At 34.5% G+C, this 20,142-nt stretch overlaps 2 protein-coding genes across 2 annotated transcripts; one reads left to right on the top strand and one right to left on the bottom strand.

Annotated features, from left to right (window-relative positions):
- Positions 1–5,451: 5,451 nt before the first annotated feature.
- On the top strand, positions 5,452–19,956 carry LOC108142718. Its single transcript, XM_017266739.2, has 3 exons — positions 5,452–5,673; positions 7,532–7,717; positions 17,769–19,956. Exons 2-3 carry the CDS (start codon positions 7,666–7,668, stop codon positions 19,049–19,051), a joined length of 1,335 nt encoding a protein of 444 aa, XP_017122228.1. The 5' UTR covers positions 5,452–5,673; positions 7,532–7,665; the 3' UTR covers positions 19,052–19,956.
- Positions 11,215–12,403, bottom strand: LOC108142720. Its single transcript, XM_017266741.2, is given in 4 exon segments — positions 11,215–11,248; positions 11,250–11,361; positions 12,173–12,292; positions 12,295–12,403. Coding segments are annotated over 4 exon segments (360 nt in total). The 5' UTR covers positions 12,389–12,403.
- Positions 19,957–20,142: the final 186 nt, after the last annotated feature.

Raw genomic sequence — 20,142 nt, 5'->3', positions numbered from 1 at the left:
ACGTAAGCTTTTTATCAAGTGATTTCTTCAAAGAAGGACCACTGGCATTCATCTAATTTAGAGCAAAGACTATATAAGAAATATGGGAATTTTTTATTTTCTACACAGAAAAAACAAGGCTCTAAAAAGACATTTTAAAAAGTAAAACATAGGATTTTAGTAGCACGAAATAAAATAAAAATTTGTATGAAGCGTTTTACTTGTTAAAATGTTTCGACCCTGTTTGTGCACCTAAAACGTTTGCGAATTTTTTTTGTGCAGATTTTGTAAGAAATTTATTGGCATTAGAAATTGTTTTTAATATGTATTATTTTCTATTTAAATTTACAATAGACTTGGAAATAATTTAATGCTTGAAATAGGAAACTAATTTTATTTAACTATTTAGTAGTTAAGATGCCAAAGATGACTATTATTTTAGATTCAAAAAATCAAGCGAATACAAAACAATGAAATTCCAAAAGACCATTGATTTGTGTCACATTCCTTTTTTGGAGTTGAAAATATGTGCCACAAAGATCTCCATTGGCAAGTTTTGTATGTATTAACTACTGTTAATTTAATTTATTCAATATTAATATAGTTTATTTCCCATTACATTTTATTTATTGTGAGTTTTACATGATCCATTTGTGTGATCCAAATGAGCTTATGGAATAATAATTGTAGAGTTTCCATTAGTGTTACAAATGTGTTTTTCTTTTCTACAAATAAAATTCGTATTTTAAATTCAATTTAATCTAGCTTAGGCCCACTGTGCTGTCGAATTGCCTCGCCCGCCGCCATCGACATCATTTGGCACATGTGAACACCGAAAAAGATGTGCCCACCGACCGTCCACCATCGACCACTCCCGATGCCGTCTCGACTTGGTCCGATCTTCTGCCCAGAAGAGCCAGACCGAGTTTGGAATACTCGAATCCGCTTGACCGACCGTCTGTCGAATATCCCCGTATGGGTATGGGGCTAGTCGACGGGCGGCCGATTCACCTGTCGCGCCGTTTTGTTTGCCTAACGCAAAGGTGGGGAAATTCGGGGGGGAAATGCAACTGGCTTGGTCCGCAGCTTTATGCGAAAATTCCATGAATTTGATCATTTCGGTGGAAGCGTATTAGATATTTGGCATTTTGGCTTTCCACCGCTGACTGACGTACAATCCAGCAAAAGGCAAACGGAAAACGGACAACAAACAGCGGACAAACGGACAACTCGAGGGGTCAGCGCACACATGTGACCCCAAATGATCGATGGAACTGCCAGCAGAGGAGTCTGCGGAAATTAAATGGATTATAATTATTATGCATGGCACGGAGCAGGCGCACTTTCATTGTCAACCAATAAAACGGCCAAGAGGGCAAAGTTGTCCATCGGAGCAAATGCAATCCGGCGGACAGGCCAACATGTTGGGGCTGGAATTGATTTGGCCCGCAGCCACTATTAACAGCAACAAAGCCGCGGACTCATCTTTGGCCAGAGAGCTAACAAAATAACCCTAAAGCCGCTTTGGATGATCGTCGGCTGCAGGCGCAGTGGATGACATCAGGTGCAGCCACAGAGCAACACTGTTAAAAAAAACGAAGTAAATAATTTAAATATTTTGCACTTTAATTTTCTTCCATTGCTGCTTTTATTTTTGGAACTGATTTAAATTTCAGAAAATTTAATTTAAATTCAAACCACAATTGACTTAAAAAACCATTCGGACTTAAGAAGCGAATAATTTAAAAAAACACTTGCAGTTAAAAAAAATTTCGAAGGCATAAATAGTAGCATACGTTAATATTTACTATTATATTAAAGAACAAAAATATGTGTTAAATTTCTTAAATATGTGTAAATGAAAGCACAAGTAAATACCTATTAATAAACATTTGCTTAGAAATGTAGGTTGTTTTCCTTTTATAAATAAGCTGTGTTTATTGTTCTTTCTTTACATATTGATTAAATATTAGTAGTAGAAATAAAGTGCAAGGAATATTTATATATAATTAAATACAAAATACATACATGATTCTATATTATATGTTTCATTTAATGCGCTGAAAAGAATAAAAAATTCAGTAGAATCAATTGTAGAAGAAAGTAAATACTAAATACTGAGTATTGGCGTAGACAGTGTTTTGTTTTAAAAATTGTTAGATCATTATTTTTTTTTAATTTGCTATAGAGTTAAGTATTGATTTCTGTGACCTAATTGATAAGATTAGTTGAGAATTCTGTGATATTTCTTTAGGTGCAGGCAAGCGCATAAGCTTAACTGTGCGGCTTGGGCAAATTCCAGCGGACATTTTTGCTGAGCTAAAAAGACACAGGCAACGAGGCATGTAACAACATAAACAACAGAATACTATTTGGCCTTTTGCACCTTTTTGGCATGAACAACTTTTGGTAGTGGCCAAACGAATACGAAGGCGGGAGGAATCTCACCGGGATGAGCTGTGTGCGCCGCGAGAGATCTTTATTTCGGGTCGAGGCGGCGGCCGATCGACCAAGACGACAACGCCCCGAAAGGCACAATTAAAATTTCACGCTTTTTTCTCTGGGCGGCAGAGGGGAGCTGAAGTGACCGTCAGGACCAAAAAAAGTCACCACCTAGGAGTCGGAAAAAAAACACCTTGACCATTTTTGGGCTTACATTTTAGCCAACGAACGAAAACAGTGCGGCGGCATTTTCGCTTTGAGGCAAACCCAGGAGCAATCTTTCAGTGGCAATGCACTCGGAACAAAGATTGTCCCATAAAGTGGCAAGCGTAACCCCGTTGTGAACCCAAAAGCCTTTTTAAAATATACCTTAAAAATTTTTAATTATTTAAATAAATTTGAACAATAATTAAAATAAGAATTTTTAACGCAAAAATTAAAAACCAACCTAGTCCAAAAAAGTTTGATAATTCCTAATTTTATTTTTAAACATATCTGTGTATTTTTTTTTTAATGATTTATAACAGTAACTTAACGTTGACAGTTTGTATTTATAATTACATTTTTTAGTTAATATTTTATCGCTAAGAACTTAAAGTCAATAGAAAATAGCAAAATAAATTAATAAATAATTAAAAAGATAAGATATTTAATGTAAACTAAATTGAGCTTCTCTTGTTTGCTTAAAAATGTTTAAAAATATAATCCTTAAATGTTTATCCAAATTTTCTAGTCTCCAATATTACAGTTTTTCTTTTTATTTTAACATAAACATTATGCTAAGTTGATACTTTCGCTATTTTCTTGAATCTTAATGGGATTTTTATTCCGAGTGTTGCGTTCAGTTGGAGCGGTGTTGCAGCCGCCACGCGTGCAATTTGCAGTCGTTGGGGAATTGCAAGCGGCCCCTGAACACAAACACACCGAGTGGAGAGCCGCTCTTCCAGAAAGTGTTAATTAGCAGCGCGCGTGCTAATTACCAATGCCAGTTGTGAGTGCAGCCAATGACAGCTACAGCAGCAACAGCAACATGCAGCAGCAACATGAGCTGCTGCAGCAGCAACTCCAGTGGCAACAGCAACATCAACTTTGGCAGCAACTCCAGCGGCCATAACAACAATGAGAAACGGCAGGCGGGAAAATGTCAACGTCAACGGCGCCACAAAATGTTTAAAGTTGCGTATGTTGGTCGGGTAAAACTTTAATTAAATGCGAAATAATGCGGGATCAAGAAAATAGTAAAACTAAATTAAATAACTACAAATAGAGAGACAATTATTTGCACCACAGCTTTCAATTAACATTAAGCATTCATTTTGTTAACAATTTTAAATTAATTTAACAGATTAAACAACATATATAAATAAATTCTTAAAATTCTGGAATTAAAGATTTGTATTTATGAAAAAAATTGAACTATAAGTTGCTCAAGCTTATGTACTTTTTGAAGGCCAGATTTTCATAGTTTCTTAATTTTTGTGCCTAATGCTTGGTAGGTTAATAAACTTTTTTTAAATAAGAATAATTTATATCCCATAAGTGCGCTACGAAATCCGAGCTTTGATGACAACGCTGCCAGATAAATCGAATTTGACCAAGTGCCTAAATATCTGCTGGCTCTCGTTCTCTTTCTAGTGGTCTGGCAACTCTTTAACATTAGCATATCAGAGTTTTACAACACTGAACGTCACAGCTGTTTGGTTTAATCGATATTCACGACTGTTGATACAATCGATAGATCACGACAAACGTTTCGTTTAAAAACAAAAACACGTATACGCAATGCAAAAACATTTTGTTCATATTAAGCATACGAACGGTAGTACAATTAATTAATTAGATAAAAAGAGGCTGTTTTTCAAAACAAAGTACAAGTGAAAAAGAATAGGCAAATTTTAATTTAAATGTATGTTTATTTTCGCTGCTAGGTTGTGAAGATTAGAAATAAGTAAAAGGTGAACGCACGCATGATTATTTACATATATTTAAAAAGGATAAATAAATTACCTAAGTAATGAATTTTGTTTACCGTAAATACTTTTAAATCTTTTTATATGTAAAATTTTAAATTTATTAAATTCAATTTGTATTTTATATTTTGCAGAAAGAACAATGCGGCTTTTAGTCCTCCTAGCTTTATCAACCGATGCATCGGTTGACCATCGCGATGGTCCAAAAAATTTACACATTTGTTTATGTAATTGCACACAGTATAGAAAGATGTGAAACTTGCCGGGTGTAATTTATAGTTTAGAATTTCAAAAATTTTGAATGACAAGCGTTCTAAACTTTAAATGCGTTTTTCTTGAAACGACGTTTTTGAAAACTGCTGCCATCATAGAGTCGAGCTATAACTCAATCATCTTAAATGGGTACTTTCTACAATGTTAGAATTTAAAAGATAATTTTTTCACCCCAAAAAATTATTTATTTGCTCAAGTCAACGATATTTTGCTAATAATTGATATTTTTTAAGATCTTAAGTCATTGAAGGGGAAATATATTGGGCTTTCATAATCTTTTAAAGTTCTTGGAGTCACTCTTTGTGTCCCATTGTCCATTGTCTCATTATTTCTAAATTTTTTTTAAAATAAAAATATTAAAAAATCTTCAAATAAAGTTGAAAACTTAAATATTTATGTGGAAACAATTTCAAACATTCTACTAAGTACTTTCTTTATACAAAATTTCAAAAACTAATAATTATTTTGTGGATTTCACTGGTACAGCCCCTTAACGTTGATCTCGTCAAAAAGTCAAAAATTTGCAAACTACAAAACCGATTAAACGTGAAGTGCGCAAAAAAGCGGGCTTTGCCTTTTGTAATTACGCATTTAGCCTAATTTATTTACCAAGCGTACATAAGAAAAAATGACAAGTGCGATCAAAAGACCGTTTTTAAGAGAAAATCACCTTTAATGCGGAGCAAAGAGCGAGCGAGTCGAATGAAAGGGAGCGCCAGCGAGACACAAAAGCTAGATTTGGCAAACAAAACAGTTTGCGTTCGGTTTGCGTTCAGTTTGCTGAGAACCTCCATTCGAATCGGTCGTGTTTTTGTGCAGTGCGCTAGTGAATATAAAAAACCCCCAAAACAATATTATCAACCAAAAAAAGCGGCGGACCAAACAAACAAAAATACAGAGCATTGCCAAATAAATAATAAAGACAACAGAAACGGACAAACCGTCAATTGAAAACAAATAGTACAATGAAGTTTTATTTTTGGATCAGTTGGACTCTCGGCAAGTAAAGGTAAAGCCAAATCGAGTCCGAAACTATATATATATTCGTAATCTGCGTAGGCCAAGCGACCTAATTTCGGCGCTAAGTATTTCCCCTGGCTTTGTGCCTTTTCTTGCTGGTTTTTTTCACTCTGGTTATTTCTTTCTGGCCCGGCCAATATGGGCAATTTGTGCTGCAATTGCGAAAGATGGAATTTCATTCGCTGCTTCCTTTTATGGAAATAAGTGATAAACCGACCAGTCTGAGTGGTCTGCACATGAGCTATGGTTTTGGCCGTAGCTTTAGCTTCAGCTTTGATATAGCTGTGATATAACTGACGAATCGGTCAAATGCACTTGCATAAATGCACGTGTTGGCGGTTTTTTTTTCGCTTTTGTTTTTCTGCCAAATAATGGAAAAATCTGATTTCCTTTGCGGTCGCCGTCGCGACGCGTCGTTTACCTAACAGCTTTCCATTCTGACGCCCACGGGATAATTTAATTATTGTATGTCTGCATTTAGTCGCCCAGACCGACACTTCATTTGCTTGCACTTGAATACAGATGTGGACAACTAAATAATTATCTTCATGAAATAGTTAAAACAAATCTTTTAAAAAACTTGAACTAATAATAACAATTCTATCAAAAAACTTGAACTAATTAATAATAACAAGTATTGGTTATATTTACATTTTTATTATGTTTATTAGTTTATTTTGTTTTAAGTATTTCTATATACATTTTAAGTGCTCAACTTATTCAATAATTCAGTCACAATTATTGTATTATTATTATTTATTAACAATTATTTTTGATTTATACGGATAGGCAGTACTATGAATTATTACAAATTTAAGTGGCATACGAGTTCGTTCCATTTCAAAAGGCTATTGCTAAAATATTTCTAATATTCATTACACGTTTTACAACATTTTAAAATTTTAAGGGAACGCATGGCTATGCAAAAGCAATAAAAGAAAAGAATATATTTCACAACAATTGGAAAGAGCGGAAGCAAGGAAAGGAAAAACACCAAATGGCCAATTCAGCTTTATTATTTTGGCCCAAACTGTGTGCATCGGTTGGCTCACATGTGCCTTTCCTTGTGTGTGGTATCAAAACTGAAGAGTTATCAGGCAATCAGTTTTGGCATATGTTATAACACACTTATCGTGCGAATCGAAGAAAACAACGCAGGTAGCGTGTTTGGGCAGTAATCAGAGTGTACTTGGCAACTTTATTACAACTTCGGTTGGAAACCAAAAAACTTTTAGATTGGTATCTTATAGGCAGGCAAAAAAACCAGATGCGAATTGAAACTGCGACGTTATAACTTTTGTCAGAGAAAAAAATAGATAGCTAAAACAGATAAGAAAAAAATGCATTTCTAACTAATCCTCAGTTGAACAAAACCAAAATAAAATATGCCAAAGAAATGTAAATTAAATTTTTACAGTTTATACTAAAAGCTTTAATTGTAAGCTTTGTTGATTATATGAAATGTTTGTTTAAGAAATAGGTGATATACCTTCAAATAACTCATTGTCTCATATTTAAATAAGATTAGATAAGGGTGCATCACCACAGTCCTAAATTGTATTTAAGGGCAGTAAAGTCGCAGTTGTAAGGCAGTTTCTTTTTGACCATTCAAAGGTTTTATTTATGTACATATACAAATCATTACTTGCAAAGCATTGTGAAATTGAACATGTCACGTATCATATTCTTTGTTTTGATACATTTTAACCATTTAATTTTAAATAATTAAAACTGACTAGGGAAAATGCGTTAATACTCAATACATTTAAATAAATTAATTTCCTGCCATAAAACTCGGCCTTAAACAGTCTAAATAATGTCTAATTTATGTTTTCTTGTACTTTCAGAGACTCTGTGTGGCTGAAGTAAACAAAAAGAAAGAAAACAATTTTCTAAAAATTTCACAACAAATTAAATATATATATAGATATATATATATACCTAATCAATTTTTGGACTTTGATCAAATTGCTCACGTAAGATGGACAAGTTAATAATACTTGGCTTATTCCTATGGACTCTTCAATCTTTGGGTGAGTAAATTATGCCGAAATTAGTATATTAATGAAGTGATTCACAGCCATCGGATAATTCAGATGTTACGAATGTGTTTACTTTGACTCTATTGAGATACTTTCCATTAAAGAAAAACAGAAGTCGAAAGCCTACGTCACTTCAGCGGCATCACGGGGCTATATATATCGTGCCGATCTTTCTCATGACGTGTCGAAATGTATATATAGCTACGATTTTGGCCATATGCCATGCGGATCCCCGTTCTTCTATATTTTAGCATACCGACTTTTTGTTTTGCTTATTTCTTTACTACCTAAAACACATGTTGCCGCGCCAATTTCGTGGTTTCTGCTTTTGTTCTTTTTTGTTTTGTTTATGAGCTTCATTGATAATTCAAATGGCAGTGTATCATCTGAGTGTGTGTATTTTCGGTTGTATTTTCGGTTGTATTTTTGATTTTGTTTTTTTTTGTTTGTTTTTTTTTTATTTATTTCGCATTTTTGGGGCATTTCTCAAAATATTGTTTATTTTTATTTGATTCGTTTTTGTTTGGCTTTCGCTGGCGTATGTTTTTCTATGAACCGAACTGACCTTGATAGTGGATATCGAAGGGCATGGGCAATCTTTTGTTTAAACAATATTACCTGAAGTGCGTCACTACATTTTGTGGGGGGATCCAAATTGAAAACGTTTTTACTGGCAAACAACAAAGTTCTTAAAGGCAAAATGCGTTTTACAAATTGCGAAATGGAAAATATATTTACTTTTTATGTTCTATGAATGATTTAGAACTAAGTTGCTATAATTCCAAAATTGTCAATTAGTTTGCTTATTGTTTGCTTATTACTGAATTGCTATAATTCCAAAATTGTCATTTAGTTCGTTTTTCGAAAACCAAATCCTTTTGTAGAACAAAAAAATGTTCAGTCAGTTCATTTCTGCAAGTACACATTGATTACTATAAACTATGTATAAAAATATAAATAATAAAAGACATGGTAAGATTATTTTTTTTGCAAATAGAAATCTGCAAATACGCAAAAGTAGATAACACTTATCGCAAAAACATGAAAATATATTTTAAGGCCCCATTTATTTCCCCCATTGACTTAGTGATTAATGCTGAAAATAGTTGGGGTGCATTTTCCGCTTATTCACCCGATATATAGTATTTCATTGCTAGACAAACTTACCTTAGATATCGGTGGAAACATGTGTTAATCTACGGAAATCTAATGAACTTAACCTTGAGTGCGGTGTGGAGTGGAGTCTTGATTTTTATAGAAAGCCCAAATGTGGCAACGCACACTTTTGTGTGGAATTCCATCTTAATCTGCGCTCTTATCAAATTGGTGACAAACGACAGATAGTCTATTGTAGAGCGTGTTTGTTACGTATACAAACACACAGACATAGGGAGTCCAACTGCCAGTTGTTGTTGGCGTGTTTGCCCAACAAATTCCATCCAGATGAATACGATAAGTGAACTTAGAACAGCCAGAACAAAGGCAAGTTGCCACTAGGTTTTAGCCGTTTTCCCCGGGCCATAAAGAAAAATAACTCTCTTAGGCAGGCCAGCCCCTTGAATATTATTCCATTACCTGATGAAATCGTAATCCGCTTTTCGTGCAACGAATTTCCACCAGTAGGATGATTGCACTTTGGAGAAAACTATAAATAAAGTCATTTTAACAATGTGGTTATAATTTCTATTATATCAGCAAACATTTGATATAGCAAAATACGTTAAAGCTTTGTTTAACTTTTACCTTTTATGTACATATACATATAAATGCAGAAACAATTGCTAATAAATATAAATCATTTATTATAAAGGCGAATTTGAATTTCTTGGTGTTTAATTTGCATTTATTAAACTTTTTTATTTGACATTTGTAAATCTGCTAGAAGTATTCTTAGAAAAATATTTTAAAAAAGATATAGTTTTTGTGAATATTGTTTGGTTTTTAAATGAAGAATTTCCGTAGAAAAATTTGTTCCGAGTGCACTTGCTTTTTGGCTAACCCCTTAGAAATGTGCTTGCTGACTAACCCACTAAGTGAGCTATTTAGACTCTGGACTCCCCTCTTTCGGTTACTAGGGGTGGCTTCAATATTTTGGCCTAGAATTCCCCGACTTTACCGGTTTGGGTTATGTCACCGTACTCCCACCATTCCAAACTTCGTTGTGGCAAATGCAAATGCGAATGCGAATGAAAATGGATGTGAAAATGGCTGGCCGGAAACACTTTCCTTTTTGTTTTTATGGCTGGCCTTGACAAAGGTTTTCCTTCGGCTCAAGTCAATATACATTTGGCTAGAGTTTCTTTGCCATGGCAAAAATATTGATGACGAATTCAGACGTCAATAAATGATAAATAGACTTTGCTCACTTGACTTTTCGCGGTGTGAGAAGGAATTTATCAGGGGCAATTCTCAAAAGAAAGAAAAAGATTCTGTGACCATGACATTGCAGACTGTACGAGTGAAAGGCTTGTGTATTAATACTTTGTTTTGTTTTTTTTGGGGGGCTCTTGATAAACACTGTTCTATTTATGCTCTGCTAAATATCTTTTGTGGGCAGACTCACGTCATTTCTTAATTTGATTGGCCGGCACTCGAATAGGGGCCTGAGCTTTCTTAATCTATTATTTTTCTGCACTCGCATTATCAACAAGTTAGTCTGCTTATAATATATACAAAAGAGGGTGGTGGGCACTCAAGCTAAAGGATACTCTTTTTTCTACTGTTTCTTTTCGTAAAGCTTACAATTTAAAATAAATTAATAATGATAATTGCAAATTTTAATAAAAACAAATTTAAAATGCCAATTGTATAATGCTTTTCATGATTAAATTTAAATGCTGGCTGCATCTAGTTTATAATAATAATTAAGTTTTAAGCACGTATAAAAGTCAAAAAACCAATTCACACTTTATAAAAACCAATTAATTATTTTGTTCGTTTAATCTGATTTCTGACACTTTTTTAAGCTTTTAAATTATATTTAAAGCCAATCGTTATTAATGTTTTATTAACAATGAAGTGCAGAAACCACTTTGTATAAACTTATTTATTTCTTTTAATCTGATTTCTGGTACAAGCCAGAGCTCATTTGTGTTCATGTTTAATTAACAGTGAAGTGCAGAAATCAGTCAACCAGTTTGATGCCAAATTCCTCAGCCATGATTCATGAAGCATTGTGCCGAAATGTGGAGCATAAAAATTTGAAAGTCATGGCAGTGAAATTTTTCGGTGGAAAAGCAGTATCTCAGGGTTCGAGGGTAAAAATAGATATTCATTGGATATCCACAAGGCATTTCCACCTCAAACCGAATGCCCCAGATAGGCGTCTAATCTGAACGTGTACCAGGCATAAATCCCATGCCAAAGCCATTAGTCACTGCCACCGACTTAGTCATGGCAACGCATAAATATATATTGAGGAGTATATTTGCCCCTGGTTAATGTACTTTTCTTTTTTTTTTTTGTATGCTTTATTGAAATATTTCTCTTTACGATCGTCTCATCACCTCGGCATCCACACTGGCCAATATTCCTGCTCAGCTGGAAGATCAATTTCGTGTTGAACTTCATGTCCGGCATGTAGGCCGGAAAGTGATCCGGATTGAGGGCAAATCGTGTGGACGTATAGTTGACATACTGCGGATGGAGATACGGAACCTGTTAGCGAATGAAAATGATATTCGGAAATCGATTTGGGTTTCATTCAAACTTTCGTTTCGTCGAAACCGCTTTGGTTTTTCTGGTAATGCGCAATTGATGTGTTTATTCGTATACATGCTTATTTATTTCATTTGTTTATTTTCCGTTTTTTAATGATAGCAGCGTATTTTCGAACAATCGTATAGATAGCTCTGTTTATTTGCGAGAACATTTGACTAATTTGTTGCTCTATTTACGCGCAGCTCGTAAAGATAAAGATTACGGGAAATTTTCATCGGATTTTGAGTAGGTCAGAAATTTGTATAATTAGGTTTCAAGTTCTTTTATAGGGTTTGACTTCTAGTTTCTGTTACCATAAAATTTTAAAAGTTATTAACTATAAATCGCGAATATTAGAAATATGTTTTGTAATTATAGATATGTTTTCTATTAATTCCAATAGCCACATATGTAGTACTATAACAAAGGTCTGGCTAATGTTATACAAAATTTAATTTTTGATAATAAATTGCGCATTTAACTATTTCAATTGGGTCTTTTCGCAAATAATAGCAATTTTTATGGTTTGATTTGAAGCCCTAAAAGGTTAAATTCAGTACAAAAGCCTGAGGTTAACGTATTATTTCTTAAGACCAGAAAAACTAGTTATAACTCGGTGGCAATAAAAGTCATGAGTTTGAGTTTGAAATGCATCGCCCGAGAATCTATCCATCAGTGATTTGCATATTCCACTGCAACGTGATTTGATTTACCAATAATGATTTATTCAGTAGTAATATATTTCAGTTAGTAATAGATTTATCAGTGGCAGTAGCTTTTTGAGGACGGCACTTCCGATGCGATTTTTGCTACGAAAACCGATCAGGTTACAGCCATTCAAACGAATTTTAAAAAATTGCTGAAGAAAACAATCTGACCCCCACTCAGTTCCACCCACATTTTTTGGACAGGTCAGCGCAGCAGGAGCCAGGTGTATAGGAAATTTCCCTGCTTCTTTGGCATCTCCACAATATCGCACTTAAAGACCTCGGCAGTCGTGGGGTCGTTGACCGAACAGTTGATGTCCCGCCAACGGATCTCGAAATTGCGCTACAAGTGGGTGAGCCCATTAAATAAATGCGCATCATATGCTGAATCTATAAACCTGTAGTCTTAGTCACGGCATCTACTTTTAGCGGAGAAAACCCAAAACTGCATCTTATTTACATATATTATATTTAAAGGAATAAGAATATATTTTTTGTCAGGTAATTTTTTTATTGCATTCTAATTGGGGAATGCGTTTTATATGTACGCATTTCTATTGATATTTTTGTCGCACTTTTTTAACACTTATCAATTAATAAATTTCAAGAAATAAATCTCAAGAAAAAAAATCTTTATTAAAATGTTGGTATTTGTTTTCAATATCTTTGTTGTAAAATTCACATCTGTTACGAACTGTTGCAGTACTCGGCAGCATAATAATCCCAGCAGAAAGGCGTCAGTCATCGTTTTAACTGTGGCCATCGAAAGACAACACATTGCGGTCCCAATGCAGTAATTATTAAAAACTAATTATTTTTATTTTGTATACAAAACATATAAATTGAATATCGGCGCACATCTGTTTGCTTGCTCTCGTTTCGCCTTTATTTTTGGTAGGGAGGGGACTGGATATGGAGGGTGTTTGTCATCAATCAGACATTTTACGCTGTGCCGTATAATTTAATTGTAATTGTGCAATTTGTACAAAATAACCACCGCGGGACACACATCCCCCCCATTAAAATTCATGGCAGGTCTGTTTTTTTGTTTTCATTTTTGCATATTAAATAATTTACGAAGTCGTGTCGCGGTTGCTTATATTGCCTTGTTTGTTTATTTATCCAGAAAGAGAAATGTGAATTTGATTATTCTAAATATTTATTGAATTGCTAAAATATGTTCGCCGTATTTTAACAAATATTAATTTAACAAAAAATGGGCAATCTCCAAATGACGTACTGAATTGTTTACAAAGACTTTACAAAGATTTATTTTTGATCATTTTTGTTAAATATAACATTTTTATTTAAGAAAACTGTTGTTGATGGAGAAGATCTTATACGATGTTTATTATATAAATAATTTAAAATCTTTCAAAGTGAAACATATTGAAATAATTCCAAAAGTCAATTTCGAGCCGCTTAATTAAAAAGCTTGTGTATAAATATTGTTGTTGTATTTATATTTTAGCATTTATAATTTTGTTTTAAAATTGAAAATAAAGTTATAGTTTAACAATTTTTATATGAGCTCATCCTTTTTTATTAATATTCCCAACCAATTAATTAATAACCTTTTATTTACGTAAAAGAAAGGGCAACTGAATTGAGTTGCGACACGCATTAGTTAATTTTGTGTGCCATTTGGCGTGCTTACCTTTCCCATATGGTTGACTACAGTTTGCACTTATAATTAATGATGTGCGGTTGAATATATAATATTTGCCTAGTGTATGGTAGCCCCACTACTATAATTGATCTATAATTAAGATAAGGTTTACTACGCCTGTCGCCGCCGGCTTAAACGGGCCAAAAAAAAGTAAAAAATAGAAAGCGTCGAGCGTACAAAAATGTTTTGTTTACGCAATTCTAACGAATTAGTTGGCCATTTATAAACTTTGGTCTCCAGCTGGAGAAGTTATTCATAGAGTACAGGGTATAGCAAATGGTGGAATTATTAGTAAAAGGATGGAGCGTTAATGTGGCCGGCTAATGATAATGCCAACCGTGAAGTGAACTGAACAATCGGCAAACTCTCTTAATTGGTAGCAATGCGGAAAGCAACCAAATCTAGAGTGACGAACGATTATTTGCTCTACATGCTAGCGATTAAATTAAATCGCATAAATTACGCTGGCTTAGGACGTATGAGAGACGTTGGCAAAAAAGATTGATTGCTTTTCTTCTCAAGAATGAAACAAGTTCTGAAAATATAGTACTGATTACCGCAGGTCTGATGTCACATTTTTTCGGCATGCTATACATGGATTATATTGCCGTTTAATTCGGGTGTGATTAAATCACATCTGTCATCGTTTATTTCCATTTTGAAAGCTTTAGTTTACGATCACAAAATTCAATGAGAGTACTCGAAATACAGTTCAGCTAATAAAACAACTAACACGTTAAATGAAATTACTTTATTTAATTAATCATACATGGTTGGGTGATTTTACTAAATGGGACTTTACACAAAAATAAATATGATGGGTTTGCATTTTGATTGAGTGATTCTTTTTACATTTACTTACCTTTAAATTTTTTCAATGGTTTTCATATTGTTAAATATTTTTACCTAAAACTAACTAAAAAAGCAAGATATTAATGTTTATTAAAAGATTAAAGACTCTAGCATCAACAGTTTCTTGTGTTACTGATCCTTTTAACTCCATAAGCATCTCATTAAACTTCAAGATTACTTTCATTAAAAGGTAACACTTCTTATAAAGGAGTGTAAATTAAATTCCAATTCTAAATATTTTCTTTTGTTGAATCAGTGATAGATAAACTTTGAAGTGCTCATCCCAGATTAAATCACCACTTTCACGTGACTCACATTTGTGCATCACTGTGATTCATTGCTAGTAAATCACAGTTTAGCAAATTGCTGTCTTCCTGGTTTTCGGGTTACTTAAGTCACCGTTTTATGACTTCCATAATGACCAAGAGTTCGCTTAAAATGTCATAAAATGTACGAATATATGATAATTCCCGACAGAAAATTAGATTCGCCATCAGCAAATTATCAAAGAGACACTTTTTCAATGTTCACGGTGATTGACGTGAATGGGTAAAGCAGAAATATGCACAAAAAATGGTAAAAATAAATAGTTTGTAGTTTTGTTTTTTTTTTTTGGCTTCGAGGGAACTTGAACATCGTCTAATTACTCCATCAACTATTTGGTCTTTGTCGCTTGTAATGGCTAACATCTTGGGCCGACCTTTTAGATAGTAGTTAAAAGTAGACATCGACCTCGTACCCTCAGTTTTTTTTTTTTTTTTAGTATTTTGTCGTGTAATGTTCGTTTTGTTTGGTTTAAGTAACTTTGCATGTCAACGAGCGTGTCAGGAAAAAAAACTAAATGCGAAACGAAAATAAGCGACTGCTAATTGTACTGGAATTTATTTCGCCGTATCTGTATCTGGTTTTTGTGAGCTGCTCCTCAGCCTCTGTGCTCCTCGCGTTGCCTGAATTGCATTTTTGCATGCCGGCCTTCGGCTGTAGATCAATCAAAAAGAAATATGGATCGCCTCGTTCGCAGCTTCAAAGTATCCGTATCTGCACATCGGTGTATCTGTGCTTGTATCTGCATCTGTATCTGTATGGGTATCTGTATCCGTATCGGTGGCCAGAGACCGGTGACGTAAGTGGGCAGTAGCAGCACTTCTGCTGGTGCTCCCCTATACAATCATTATAATCGCAACCCATAATGATCATCGTCGTCGCCAGAGATCTCCGCTAATGAGCCCCGACCCATTTATGAGGCGGATATGTGCTTAGGTAATTTGCATCGAATTTTTATAACCTTTGGAACCTGGAAACCTTCTTCAACGCCCCACCGTCTCATGTCTCTTGTTTATTCCCTTTTTTTATTTTTGCTGACCCATGGCGATAAAAAAAAAAATTACCACTATCCATTCGGGTCAATAAACCCGCAGTGCAAAGCAACCAACAAAAATATATTTTAACAAATAAATGAATAACCAGAGAGAAGAAAGCAATATAGCTTGCACATGGGCAATTTATTGTGTAGCTAAGCATTTTACTATTTAGAAAAACAATTTTAAACAGAATTTTGATTCAGAATGAAGTTGAGTTATTATTGTTGAACGTTGCAAAGTTATTACCTGGAAAATCTTTGAAATGGTTGTGCATTAAAATGTGTTTGCATTAAATTGTCAGGAAAGTAATTTAATTGAGAATATATTCAAAAAATTATTTTTCTTTCATTTCATGACTGTCAACATTTCTGGTTATTAATAGAAAGCAAATTGACAAACAAAATTTCAAGGTATTTCAAAAATTTCTATTGATCCCAGCACGCACAGTTCCCTGACATTTTCAGCGCCCTTCTATGCGCTTCTCAATCAATCGAGTACGGTCACGCACACATAACTACACATATGAATAATTGCCCCGTCTGCTTGCTGTCATATAGATCGCTACGACCTGATAGCCGAAGAATAAAGCCACAACAACGAAAGCAACAACTTATATCTATTTTAAATTACGTTCAATTAAATGCGCTTCACCTACAAAGTCTGCGACAGTGTGACGTCAATATCGAAAATAATTGATAACCTTCGATCACAATCGGGAAGAGCTTGTAACAAGTTTAGATGCGACGCATTTTTGTAACCAACTTTACCACACCAAATTGATAATATCAGCGATTGGGGCTATGTTGATTCAATGAAGCGATCGATCCGAACCGATTCAAAATGGGAGGGCTTCAAATATTTCGGGCTTGTTTTGCAGTGCAATTGTATATCTTTTTGTCTTGGCATTGTTATTGTACTTTGCCATTCCCATTTTTATCACTCCGCCTCCTTCCTCCCCCTTTCATACATAATTCAATGATAAAATGTCAAAAATCAATAACAATAAATAAATGATAAACGAGAGTGTGACTCCCGTACTTTGTATTCCACCAAAAATAAATTTCGTTTTGTTTGTTTTGATTGGGTTTCTGTTTGCTTGGAGAAATTTCCTAATAGTGTGCCTAATCAAATTGCCATTTTTATAAATTTACCTATAAATGTATTGAACAAGTCATGGCTATATGGTGCGCAGGGTGGAATGTGATTTTTAATATCGATCGATTTACTAATATTGAACTTGAAGGGCATTAAAATCAGATCGGAATTTTGGGATCACCTTGGGGTATCGAATTTCTGTTTTGACCGGCAAAATATTCACTTTTGATGCTGATTAATTAGGTTTTCAATTTAAATTTAAGGACTTGCTTGTGACCTTTTATCGTTGGCCTGTGAGTCAAGTGAATCGTTTAAATTTATTATTTCAAACGGTGATCAAATAAAATGTTTGCTTTTAGATTTGTTATATGTGCCTCAAGGCTAGGCTCAAGATTATAAACTTAATCCTCTGAACCTATATATTTTATAATTTAAGTTGAATAATTTAAACAATTGTCGATCAAGACCTAACAATATACCGAGTTTTACAAAGTTCTAATTTTATTGATAAAAAAAAGTAGCAACCTAAAAACGCAAAAATATTTATACCAAGTTACCTTAAGGTGTGATTATACTTGCTTACGTCTATCTTTATATTGACCTAGTATACTAATTAAGCATAAAATTGTTACAAACGATTCCTTTTTCTTTTGTTTCAGCTCTGCCAATCATTGATCCAGATGACTCCCTAACAGAAATGTGCCTGCCTTGTCAAAAGGATTGGGATTGGCCCACTTGCGACAAAGTGGTCGTTGAGGTGGAAAGGGGAAATGGAATGCCTGGGACGTGTTGTCCTCGATACGAGTGCCGCGATGAGGAACCCGTCTGCAATGGGTCGAAATTGAGGTTCTACAAGAACAAGTGCACTCTGTGTGATCCCTGCGAACCGCATGCCGTGCAATGCAAGGAAATCTGTCAATTGGAAGAGCCCTTAGCGAACTGTTTAACCGATGACGAGGAGTACAAACAAGAGGGAGAAATTTGGACTGAGAACAATGGCTGTACAACCTGCACTTGCCTAGGTGAAAAAACCTCATGCGAAACATACCAATGCAATCAAGTTGAATGCAGTAATCCCATCTCGATCGAAGGAGAATGCTGTTTAATTTGTCCCGACGAACTGGATGAGAATGGCTTATATTATGGTCGTTTACCATTGGGTGGCACAACCAAGGGTCCTAAAATTCTGGAGGGAGAATCTTCCTATCCAAAAAATAGCTTCGATACAACAACTCAAAGTTCGACCAGCAATCCGGCTATAAACGAATCCAGTTTAGTCTATAACTTCACTAGTCCAACTGAAAGTACCACACTCACTCCGGTAACAAGCGAATTCTTCAGTACAGATATTGTTTCCTCCGAAACACCGGATCTCAAAAACACATCAGATGACGTGGATATTTCTAGCTCCGATTCTACAACAGAGAACACCACAAATCCCACCACATCAAGCGATTTAAAATCTTACACTGACTCAAGCACTTCGATTGAGTCGTCCACTTCAACGGATGATCATGTTCCAAAAACCGATGTTGAAGCTGAGACCACCAAGGGAAATATAGATGATAAGACCACAGAGATTTTGTTAAATGATTTTGGTAACTTGGGCATGACCGATCATCCCATTGCCGCTCAGCCAGCAGCTGCAGCTGTGGCACCTGAATCCACCAGTCAGGTCAAGGTTACCAGCGATACGGAGGATCCCCTTTCAGAATCCACACCCAAAACATATGCTGTTGTGCCCCAGGAGCAAAACAAATCCAATTTCTTATGGGCTTTAATTTTTCCTTTGATTATTTGTCTGGGATTGTCATTGAGTTATACTTTCTGGAAGTTTTGCTGTTTAAATAGCAAACATGACAAATTTCATATGTCAACAAAAAAAAATGATTCTAGAGAAATCGAAGCATTAGTTGTGATTCCTGTGCAGACAAAATCATAGTATCAATTCCATATTGCCATCGCAGTTTATAATATTATATTTAAAAAGTAAAAAAAAAAAAAACTAGTTTCTTGACATGCCACAGATGAAAACTATTTAAATACGTAATATTTTCTCTGTGTGATTTCCATCCTCTGGCAGACTGATTTTTGATCTTTAAAAACTTTCATCTAGTTCCGACTAGGGAAAGTTATACCAAAATAGTGGAAGAAGTCTGCATGTTAATAATATTTAGGAAAATAAACTAACGTCGCCGTCAGTCAGGAAAGAATTTTATATTGTTTTAACAGAATTTAAGGACAATCCACAGACATTGAAAGCAGCCGAGCCTATCGATCAATAATGACTCTTGCCGGCAAATTAACTATACTTCATGCATTAATATACATCTTGATCTTAAGACCTTGCTCAAATTAATATGTGAAACGATTAGATTAAGCAGTAAGACAACCTACGTTAATGTGATAGATTTAAATAGCAAAAGCGAGGAAACACAAAAATAATTGTAATTGGAAAGTATTAGTAGGAGACTCTTTAGTTTGATTGTAAATTAAAATTACCGTGTGACCAGAATTGTAGCATTAGAGTGATTTAATATCAAACACGCACTCATTCAATATTAAATTATTATACGTACTAGAGCCCTGGAATCAAAGAGTCGATCAAGCATATTATTTTCGCGACAATTTTGGACACCTGACGTGCTTCAGTTCAAGAAACAAAAAGCTGTAAGCTGAACTATTTGCATTGAAAATATCAAACGGCTCTTCGACCAGAGGCTCTATTAAGTTCCCTGAACGCGCATCAACTACATTCATTCCTTTAAACCCATTTTATTGTTATATTTAAGACATTAAAACCATAAAAAAAATAAAGCGAAAGAAACCAAAGGAAAATAACAATAAAAAAAAGAGTGTTATTTCAGCAGAACTATTTATTCCATTTTTGGAGACAGCCTGAGCTATTCTTGCGTATAATTGCTATAATCCTGTGTGTACCTATAGTAAACATGGATATTTTCGAATTGATGTACATATGTACATACCTTTAGATATTTATAGCAAAATCAGTTCCTATCTTATATTAAAATT

This window comes from Drosophila elegans, unplaced genomic scaffold (assembly GCF_018152505.1).
Source record: "Drosophila elegans isolate 14027-0461.03 unplaced genomic scaffold, ASM1815250v1 contig_208, whole genome shotgun sequence".
NCBI classification, from domain to species: Eukaryota; Metazoa; Arthropoda; class Insecta; order Diptera; family Drosophilidae; genus Drosophila; species Drosophila elegans.
Note: the sequence above shows the minus strand (reverse complement) of the source record. Positions and strands in the feature narration are given on the sequence as shown.

Coding starts and splice junctions, on each gene's coding strand:
- LOC108142718 (XM_017266739.2), top strand. CDS start 7,666: ATGGACAAGTTAATAATACTTGGCTTATTCCTATGGACTCTTCAATCT. Junction 7,718..17,768: donor ATGGACTCTTCAATCTTTGG/GTGAGTAAATTA, acceptor CTTTTGTTTCAG/CTCTGCCAATCATTGATCCA.